Here is an 11,969-nt window from a genome sequence, read left to right on the forward strand (position 1 = left end):
TTAATTTTTAAGAAATAGTATAAAGGGCTTAATTATTGTTTGAATGGCGGATATCTAAAGGGAGTAAACTGTTAGGTCAGTGAATATTCTAACACCATAAAATACCACAAAAAAAAAAGCTATTTAGCATAACACCAATGTTAAACAGGGATATTCCATATTCAAACACATAATATTCCCAGTCATGTTAATTGAACAATAGATAAAAAATACTCTTTCGTTAGTTACTTACTGTCAATAAAACTTAAATATATATATTTTTTAATTAAAAACTTGTATTATTTCATGCACTTAGAAATTTAAATAATTAAAATTTATACATCAAAATCTCTTTTCATTTATTATTAAAAGAAGTTTCCATGTTTCTGTATCTTAAAACGTACAACAGTTCATTTTTATTCAGTTGAACCAGTTTTAGATGTTGAGCATAGAATTGAATGTATTAATTTTACAATCATGGTTTTTTTTTGTCTGCCACCTTCTTGAGCAATACAAAATATTTGTTTTCCAACTTAAATATCTTAGTAATACTTAGTGTCTACATTGACTACATTATTATTAAATATACAAAATAACTTTCAAAAAATCTTAGATTAATTGAAAGGTATTTACACTACAAAACCTATAAACAACATTTTAAGATCCATTGGAATTGACTTATAAGTTAATAACAACTAGTAACATTATGTGAAATAACATATTATTACAATTATTATATAATTTATCAAGCGATTTATTATTTTAAGATTGCAAAAATGTCTGCCGGCATCACTAAACATTGTATTCCATAATTATATTTCTACTAAAGATAAATCATATATTAATGATATTAGTAATAAAGGCAATAGAAATTCAATTTTGAATACATATTTTACTATTAAAATTACTGAGAAATGTCTGATTTTTTCCCTCCTTGCACCAGAAAGAACTATTACAATTTGCTACCTGAATCTTGGCTAGAAGTTGATGATAGAAGCATTTATTTAGTCTTAAAAAAGCAAAAAAAAAAGCATCATCACAAAACTAATAAAATTACTCCGCTTAGAAACTAAAAACGGATTTATATTTTAAACATAAACACACACACACAGATAAAGTATTTATACCATTCAGTTTGATAATAAGTTTATTATAATATTAAAGCAAACAACACATAGTCTGTTCTGCTGAAGACAAATTTTCTTTTATTTTACATTGTAAGACTAAGGTTAGGTTAGTTAGGTTAGGTGTGATTTCCTCATAAGTAACATATATTTTATTATATAAATATATAAATAAGTAGGTATACACATTATACATGTGTAACTTTTTTATGATATTTAATTACTTTCTGCAATTTAATATTGTTTAACTACCTATATCCCATTTTGTAGACATTGTATCATGATTACAATTATAAATGTTAATTTATAAAGTAAAAACTATTAATTTACTAATACAATAATGCAATACCTATAATTATTATTTAATAAAATTGTTACTATATATTTAATTGTATAAATATACTTACAGCTTGCTGTCTTTGTGAAATATGTGTAGGCACCATTTGGATTTGACCTAAAATAATTATTAAATTTAAATTTAATAATACTATTTTTGATTGTTTAAACATAATATACATGTTACTTACTGTGGGCCATATTAGTCATATGATTATTTTTCATATCACTAACGTTATGTGCACCTGGATTTACATAATGTCTTGGATTACGTGGTCCACTAATTATATAACCCGGATTTTGGACTTGGACAGCCTGGGGAAACTGATTAGGGTCTGAAAAAAATATATATATAAAATTAAAGATTTATTGATAATATAGAAATTTGTATTTTATATTTAAAATTTGTTTATAGAAAAAACTAAAAAGATATTTGAAAAATATATTAGGTACATAAATGTGTTTTGACAAAGATTTGTCGTGTTATCAGAAGTTAAGAATTTAAATTAAATCTATAATTATCATACATCGTAATACAATTTAATAAGTATTGATAATTAATATTTTGATATTTTATAATAATAAAATACACCACATTAATATTTTATCCAATTAAATAAATTCATTATTTTACAGCATTCTAAATAAATAAATAACATAGGTATTTCTTAAAATAAATACTATCGTACCATTCATGATATAATATATTAATAAAAACTAAAAAAAACATGTACATATGTTATGATATACCATAGAAAATCGAGATTGGATGTACAAATAATTAAATTAATTTACTAAAATTAATAAAAATGGTATAATATAAGACAAGTTAGAAATATTTCACGTTTAAAATAACTAAACAAACGTGGCAGCCAGGCTGGCATACCACTACTACCTCTAGATAGATACTACCTATGCACATGAAGCAACAGCTGTTCTCCCCCTCCCCTTTTAATATTACGACAACAGGAACAGGGCTTCTTAAACCATTATGTTATACAACTTTTAATTATTATTATATAAAGATCATTATTTACTATTCAAATTAAAATATTTTATTCAAATTATCTTAACAGTAGGTAGGTATGTAAAATTAAAAAAAACACGTACTAGGGGTATGAGTAACTTATTTTATCTATTAATCTATATGATTGTGTGACATGTTTTTAATTGATTTGTTTAATAATATTATACTATTATAGCAGTGTAACCACATTTATGTAATAAAAATGAAACGTTGGTTTTTAGAAACATTCGATTCTTGTAAATTACCCGATTTTGTTAGGAGTGTTCTTGCTATTGTTATAACTTTATTACCTTATTATGTGCTATGTTAGATTAATACGTATATAGGTTGTATACGTATTATTGTACATATTAAACAATTTTTATTTTTGAATTTTGAATGACTACAAACAACACGACAAAAAACTTTAATATACGTAAAATATTAATTTCTATTTTCAGGTTAGGTTTTTCCAGAACAAACAGACTGAAAACAAATATTAATAAATAAATAAATTGTTGGTACTCCAGACAAAACAATATATCAAAATAAAATGTTGTACCTAATCAGAAATAGAAAAATATACATTATGTACCTAATTAGAGAGAAATAATAAGTATTTTTAGATTGTAGTTATAATATTTATAATGTAGGTAAAGCTTAAAATGAATCGTTAAAATTTTCAAATTTGATGATAGGTGACAAATATTTTAGGTAAATTTTTTTACATTAAAAATATTTCATTTGAAAGCTATGAAGGTTAAATTTTAAAATCAGAACACTGAGCATGACCGACGAATGTATAGAGCTACGAATGAGATTTATTATGTCTGACATCACCTTTGGTAATAACTATATAATTAACTAATAATGCTTTATTTTCAACATTGAAGAAGGTTTCTATTGAGTTGCATTTTGTTGCAAGTTGGATTTATATAGTTGATACTTGGCCAAAAATAGAATAATGTGTATTTAGGATACACTTTAGCTATTATTATAATATATATAACTGTAATAATGCAATATCAATCATAATTACCCATAGTATTATCTGTTTATAATGAATATGCCCCTTCCAAGTACTGTTCAAAATAATCGGGAAAAATTGAAAAAAGTAGTATTTACAGAACACCAGTTTCATCAAAATCGATTTTATGTGTTTGTTGTAATTCAAACAGGATGAATATTAAGAGGACGCAACACCCTCACGTGTTGTCACCGTCTTACAAACGCGTAACATACCAATTAACGCTCAAAAATTCAAGTTTTATGAGCATTTTTAATTTAAATATATTATACACGCTAAAACTCACTTAAAAACTAAATTATCGTAAAAAAAACTTCCAACAAAACACAGATAATGTTCTTACCATCGAGTTTCATAACAGGTCGAATCACTCTAATTTCTGAGCTAACGACATAAAACTTGAATTTCTGCGCGTACATTTGGTATGTTCAGTGGCGTAATTTGGGCAAAACATCAGGGGTTGCAAAAATTACTTAGGGATTGGTCCCCCACACCACCAACATTATAAAATAATCAATGTTTTAATATACGTAATCATATATAATATATATTTTAAAAAATTCTTCTTATATACGTAAACTATGAATTTTGAATGTTTATTAGTAAGCTTCAAACGACGTGGTACTATAGATGAGTCAAATTGTTTTATGACTTCATCGTTATTAATATTTGACGATATTTCACGTTCTATTTGCAAAATTTCTAGATAATTTAATCTGGATTGTCATTTGAGTATTGACTATTTACCATAAACCATCAACAAAATATACAACCATATGTACAGAAACAGCAACAGTCAACCAATATTATACCACAGATATATATAATAAGAAGTCTGGTATCTAGTTATTATATATATCTGTGTATTATACCATGAACTAAGAAGATATTTCTTCTTAGTTCACGTATTATACTGATATGTGATAAGTGATAATAAATAATAATATTATGAGTTATGATATAAAAGTTTCAATTTAAAAATAGATTAATTTTTATTAAATTTATTATAGTCTAATCACTAATCAGTTATATTTTCATTGTTGAAGTATTGATCAAAAATAATTTCAATTTTCTCGTTCTCTAAAAATTTTTTTTCATGGTTAATTAATAACTAAATATTTACTATAGCCCATTTTAATTTTTTTACTTACGAAAAACCATAAATAATATGGACATTTCAGTATGTTACTCGTTTGTAAGACGGAGACAACACATGCGGGTATGGCGTCCTTTTAAATAAATATTTGAAATTTTTACAGAATATTTATATAAACATTTTTAAGACGAAATATAATTACAAAATATGTTGGCTCTTATTGATAGACATTTGAAATATTAAAAATATTTGACTATATTTTTTCTGGATTATATCTGAAATATATTTGGCATTATTTAGTTTGACTTGTGGCATTTAATAATAGTAAGTACCTTTAAAAAAAAATAGAAATAAAGGCTAACGAACTGTCTCCGTTCTGAATCGTTCTTTATTAATGTGGTATAATCATTGATTATAAATACTAATCAATGCTATAATTTATTTTAGATTTCAAGTTTAAGATTTAGAATTTAATAATTTATTTGTTATCTCCATCTTACAAGTGCATAACATTGAAAATTTATGCTCAGCGATCACGTTGTTTAACTTAGTTAGTTGAAAATTTAGAGTGAATCAGCCTATTATGAAACATGATGGTAAGATTATCCACATTATCTGTGTTTGTATCTTGTTTTTTTACGATAATTCAGTTTTGAAGTGAGTTATGAGCATTTTTAATTTACGCTAGGTATATTATATACGCATTACTTACTAAAAAATTGAAATATTGTAAAAAACTCACATATAAACACAGATAATGTACTTACCATCAAGTTTCTTATAAGGTCTAATTTTTAAACGCGTTTTTCTGAGCGTACATTTGGTATGTTACGAAGACAACAAATAGCCGTGTAGTGTCCTCTTTACACATCCTTACATCCGTTACAGTGAACAGTGGCTTGATATTCAAAGAGTTCAACTCATAACTTAAATCTACTATACACCAAAGCGTTATTCCTAGTTTTTATCTAAATTATTATTTAGTTTGAGTATGAGTAACAAATCATTGTAAGAAAAATAATAGGATATCTTAAACTTCGTCTTAAACCTTTATAAAAGATAAAAATAAAATCCATATTTGCCACAACTACAAATATCTACTATATTATTTTCAAAGGTATCTCTATAAGCCCAGACTAGGAATAACCGAGGGAATGACTTAAAAAACTGAATAGCAGAAAATTAGGATATACCTACTCACTAATCACTAATTTACTGTTATTAAACATAATGCATAATCACATTCATGATCACGAAAAATGGGAGGTATTTTTTTTTTATGAAATATGGAAATTTAATTATAAATTTAATGATAACAAATACTTATAATATCTTAATTCCAGACTAAGGTACCTACATAATAAACTACAAAAATAACAATAATTACCTATTAAAAAATAAATTTGTTGTAGGCATAAAAATATTTATATGTTATAAATATAAATAATAATATACTTTTTTTGTTTTACTCACTAAACGCTTGACCAATGTTGAAAATTATTCACAATATGTAGGAGGAAAGAAACTTTACTAAACATTAATGAACTATGAACAGTTTACAAATTAATATGACAGCAATAGGTATTAAAGAATGATAGGATACAGATAAAAAAAGACCATATGGCGTGATTATTTTATATTGTTATTAATCTAAATAATTAATAGTCAATACTATAAATACTCCTACCACTTAAATATTGTTTCTTATCTTAATAATATAAAAAAAAATAAAGTAAAAACATACTAAGATATTAATTCTAGGCACTATTTGGGTGGAACTTAAAAGGGTTTAGTCTATTCAAAAATGCATAATAAGCTTAAATATTCAACGGGGTATGAAATCTTGCATTAACTACGTCATGCATGGTAAACGTGGACTTGGTTTTTCATCTAATTATAATTTTGGTTTTTTATTATTGACAAATTACAATGGCGCGGAGATTAGAACAAGTATATCAAGCACATACAGTGACTTGTCCCTATATATTTAGCATGACTTAATTTCACAAGCTGCACCGCAGTCGCAGCATCTGTGGCTTACTTAACATGTGTTAAATAGGTATTGTCATATTGATAAAATGTTATTAGTTTAGAACATTACCGAAGTTTATGTTTAAGTTCAAGTTTTAACACTTAAAATGTATAGTTTTAATATTGTTAAAACAATATTTTTTCACTTTTTTAAACTTATATAGCAATTTTTTTTTTTTTTTAGTATTATATAAACCAAAGCTACAAGTTATATAGATTTGTCCTTGCAGACATCACTTGGCGTGGCTTTGTAGGTCACCAGCTCAGTGTTTCACTGAGGAATATTTATTGGCCCATAAGGTTACAATTTTAAGATAAAAATGTGTATTATTTTAGCTTTTGTGGGATGTAGGTATTTCAGTATTGCATTTGTATATGTATTTTGATATTACTCTATTAGGAACATACTGTTATCATAAAAATGTTAACATATATTTTTAAGAATGTATAATTATTTAATTTGAATTAACAATACTAAGATAATATAGACATTCTGTAAAAGGGGGAATTATTGTGAGGCTACAGTGCCACCTAGGTAACTTTTTTCATCCTGACACCTAATTCTCAGTTAAATATATATATATTATATTTAATCTATTAAAATTATGTTATATAATTATAAGAATATACCTCTGGGTGATTTATTCACCCAGGGTTTGAGGTCGATCTGTCAATTTCTTCTTTAACACAAAATCTGTACGAAAACCGGACCGGACCTCCCAACCATGTCGTTTTCAGTTCATGCTATTACTATACACAGTGACTTCCTGTACTTATGAACATAGCCACACCAGAAGTCCATAGATACACAGCAACATTAAAAATGATTCAGAAAAACAATAATTCACACAGTATTACATATTTATGATTTAAATATATAATGCACCAAACAAAACAATGAAATAGAGACATCTACTCGTACACGATTGATACAATATAATACAAGCATAAAAGAAGATGTAATACATACTAGAGGAATGGTATAATCAACATTAACCAACTTTTGTTGGAGAAATAGGAAACATAAGGGCGGGCAAAAAATACTAGATTGGAAATTACCATACATAATTACAGCTATTGTCTCGGCTATTGTCATTATTATTTTTGTAGTTTCATAAGTTATTTATATTACTTTATCTATACGAGTATTAATATTTGTTATATTATATTTCCTTTTCGCATTCACTAATAGATACCATGCCATTTAAAAAAAAAAATTTTATCATCTATTTATATAGAAAATGTCTTACAATAATTGTACTAATTAAGTCATATTTTTTTGTCTAACTATACAGTGTTCACTGATTTGGGAACATTCAATTTGTCAGATGGATTATGTTGGATAGAATACACTTATTGACAATCAAGGTGAACATTTGAAGATCTTTCAAATGTTGAACCCTTTCCAATAAAATGAGCATTAAAAATTGTATTCATTTAAATATCAAGTCGTATATTTTATACAATGGGCATATTACGTACAATACTTAAATTAACTACTTGGTTACCATCAATGATCTTAAATATTGAACAGTACTGTATATATTTATTTATTTTAATTTTAGTATTAATTACGTTGATAGTACCAATAGCCAAAATAATAAAATAGGATTCTTTTTAATGAGATGTAAATTTACTTAGTGGAACTAGAATCACAATAAAAATTACATTGTTCTTAATGACCTTATAACATAAACTGGAAATAATTTTTATTTGTACCTAACTATTAACTAATGTACAAATAAAATTATGTACCTATGCACAGTCATTTTTTTATTTAATTCTAGATTCAGTACTTTCTAATTAACCCTAATTAAATAGGTTTATTGGTATTTGAAATGTATTAACTATTATTTACCTAAGCATTGATAACAATATTAACCTAATAATGCAATTAAGGTACTTAAAGACAGGAATTTAATATTCTTCAACTTCGATGTTCATTGTAGTAAAAATAAAAAAAAACTTTAAAATAGGAATAGTTTTAAATGTTACATACTTTCCAATTAAACCCAACCCCACCACCACCTTGAAATGTCCATGAAGGTATTATTATATTGTCATCAAATTCGAATAACCGTGTGGTCTGTGTTCAGAATTTTCTTGTTATTAACCAAATTGAAAAATACTGTTTAGGTTAAATTATATCACTAGTTAAATCACATTTAAATAACCATCTAACCCAAAGTGAAGTAGTAGAATATTTTAAACTATTCAGTATCTTGTCGTAATGGGTCAACCCAAACGGTTAAACGGTTTACATGGAATATGGAGAGAGTTAAGTTATCATTCTAATTATCATAATAATATAATTTTATATTGTATAGGAAGTGTTTAATATTATACATAATAAGAACTACTTAAATATTAAGATTTAACTATTAGGTATCTATCATTACATAAAATAAATCCAAGCTATTAGAAATTCAATGTTAAACTACAACAAATACAAAGTATTTTCAAATTACCTACCTACTTATAATATATTTAGTCCTGAAATATAGCATAATACAAACAAACAGATGAACATCTAATACTTCACTTATAATATCTAAGTATTGATGTTGTACTCTTGGAAAATTTATATAAAAATAACTTGGTAAATTATTTGCATTACCTACATTTTAAAATCTGCTATTGAAAATATGAATTATCATCATTTAAGTACCTATTTAATTTTAAAATCCAATAATTTGCACTTCACTGTTCATGAATAAAAAATTATATACCTACCTACCTATGCAATTTTAATAAGATAAAATTAAGGTAAGTTAAAGTATGGTTTCTATGGTTAAAACTATTAAATGAGAATCACTGTTCACTAGAAAACATTGATTAAAACTGCATCACAACAGATCGGGGGAGCCAATTGAGATACATTTAAATGCTTGATAGGTATGTACTATCATTAACACTATCCGTGGAGTTCTAAGATAACCTTTGGCAACTAAATAACAATGTACAAAAATGCCAACAACTTGATCTGGCATTCTACCGCTGCTGAAGATTTTAAATTAAATGTATTAATTTTACTGGAATTTAATCTATACCTACTAATATGACATGGTAAGTAAATCCATTTACCAATAAATCAATGTTTTCACAATAGAACAACACTTGAAAGATTTTAGAAGTCAATCCATATGAAGATATTCTTTAATGTGAAAGATTGATATTGTGATAACATTAAAGTTGGGTCCTACCTTCACTTCATAAATTTTAATATCTACAATTTAATTCGAGCTCAATAAATTATTACTTGGCGTTATTATTATAGGCCGAGGACAATGGAAAATTAATCATCGAAGATAAACATTACTAACTTGTATACATCCCTTCGAATTTTCTTTGGTGACTCTGGTTTTGGCCTCGATTATTCATGCTCACTGTGATCGTTTGTGGGATGCTACGTTGGCGCCGAACCTCGGTATTCCGGTAGTTGACGATATTAACCTGGCCAACATATCGTATCAGTCGTGATTCGTCGATGGACGAACCGATCGGAAAATGGTCATCACAAATATACACGAAGCGCGCAGAACGCGATCAGGATGGATAAAAAATCAAAAAATGAATATATACGGTTGGCAGCCAGTGCCAAATTGGGTTGGGCACGAATTATGTATATAAAATATACAAAATTGTTGTAAAAAATTAACTACTTAGAAAAATACGACAACTAATACTAAAACTATACAGACGATAACACAAAACGTTGGTAATAATAAAACAAGAAACAATTCGTGTTTTTAATAAAAAAAATTGATACAAAATGGGTTATAAGATTTGACGTTTTACACAGCCATATTGCATACGAAATTTTTAACAATACGCACGATGCAGTCACTGGCCACTGCAAGCTTGTTTGTCATGTGAACGGGGGGAAAATCGGTACCACCAGACCGGCCAACCTCTATGGTGGGAAAGTGGTAACTATCGACAAACTCGATTAAATTTGATGTTTTCGAATTCGAAAATGCGTATAAAAATGTATCGTTTGTACCGCAATTTTATTGTCGTCGAGTTAAAATTAAAATTATATTTTATAAGACTGAAATGTATTGATAATAAATGATAATCGAAAAAAAAAAATTATGAGTTTATTTATTTACCCGATTATTTCTTTTCGATTATTTCTCGACTCCACACACCGAACATGTAAACATGTAGTTGAGAACCACTGAAAACTGCTATGTTTGTGGAACTTTGAAAACGACTGATAAGTGATAGCGTCACGTACTCACGCAGTCACTAGCCACGACTGGACTTGGTCACTTGGATTGTCCGGATCGATGGAAAATTAAATAATATATTAAACAAAGATTTAAGATCTCTATATTATATATAGTTTACTTTACCTTAAATCGGCTGCTGCACAGAAATGTTAGAAACTAGTTAAACTAGTCAACAATACAGAGTAGATAAATATGGAAGTACAAAATTAACATAGGTACATAATTATTATTTATATTATAACATATTTTGTTGTACCAACAACGAAAACATTGTTTATTATTGTTTGTAGTCGAATAAATAGTATTTTTTCTAAATCCGAGTTCAAACTATATTAGCCAGTTGATTGTAAATCACAAACGTTATTTTTATATATTTTCGTTTTAAATATTTGTATACATACACATTTACAATTACACAAGTCGTCGATTTTACGTAAGACAATTAATGTTATTTCTTAAATGATAATGAAAAAAAAACATTAATGTTAACTATTAATGGTTTTGACAATATTTTTTTTTCGTTAAAAAACAATATTTTTACATTTTATATCGTTAGGTAGGTATAGTTTTCTAATTTTAAAATACCTATTTAAACATAACAATTGTTGGAGTATTGCGATGCATAACAATCTAAAATGGTATTTCGAGAAACTAGTTAATTCAATTTTAAATAGATACCACCTATTTAAAGTATGACAATCGGAGTAAAATTCGCATACCACCGCCACCTAAAACATTGGTAAAATATACCACTCTCCAATCTCCGCTCATCAATAGGTACTTAGTATTTTAGTATTTATAATTTATATTAATATACGGACTTGTGAGAGGGTTGCAGCCCCTAGGCCCACTTTGTTTGGAATTGTCGGTAAACGAGGAAAACATTATGTATATATGAATATTACTAGAAACATACGAAATGATGTGAACGAGTCAGACTTAGAAGTGGTGGAATTTATTTTCAACGACAGAATTTTAAATACCTCGGGGTAAACTGTGCCGCATAATGTTTGGGGGGGGGGCTCATTTTTTTTAAAATTATAATTTATAGGTACATACTTTTAAGAATGGTATACTATTATATTTTGAGGGGGTACCTATTTGCGCCACTGGGGGTAAATGGTAATGAGCTCAT

The 11,969-nt window shown here is 26.7% G+C and overlaps 1 protein-coding gene across 7 annotated transcripts in view; it reads right to left on the reverse strand.

Annotated features, from left to right (window-relative positions):
- The window catches only part of LOC100159232 (eukaryotic translation initiation factor 4 gamma 3), a 28,749-nt gene extending 18,293 nt beyond the window's left edge, over nucleotides 1-10,456 (reverse strand). For 2 of the 7 annotated variants that reach the window (XM_008181223.3, XM_008181224.3), the window contains exons 1-3: nucleotides 9,923-10,447; nucleotides 1,631-1,774; nucleotides 1,511-1,557 (exon numbers count right to left, since the gene is read on the reverse strand). In XM_008181223.3, coding sequence (XP_008179445.1) covers nucleotides 1,511-1,557; nucleotides 1,631-1,774; nucleotides 9,923-9,980 — 249 coding nt within the window. In that variant the 5' untranslated portion in view covers nucleotides 9,981-10,447. Of the gene's footprint in view, nucleotides 1-1,510; nucleotides 1,558-1,630; nucleotides 1,775-2,128; nucleotides 2,337-6,041; nucleotides 6,142-9,922 lie in introns of those variants that run through there. The other 5 variants (XM_001945031.5, XM_008181225.3, XM_016801507.2 and 2 more) reach the window with 5 other exon arrangements.
- Between the last annotated feature and the right edge of the window lie 1,513 nt (nucleotides 10,457-11,969).

Source organism: Acyrthosiphon pisum, chromosome A2 (assembly GCF_005508785.2).
Source record: "Acyrthosiphon pisum isolate AL4f chromosome A2, pea_aphid_22Mar2018_4r6ur, whole genome shotgun sequence".
Taxonomy (NCBI): Eukaryota; Metazoa; Arthropoda; class Insecta; order Hemiptera; family Aphididae; genus Acyrthosiphon; species Acyrthosiphon pisum.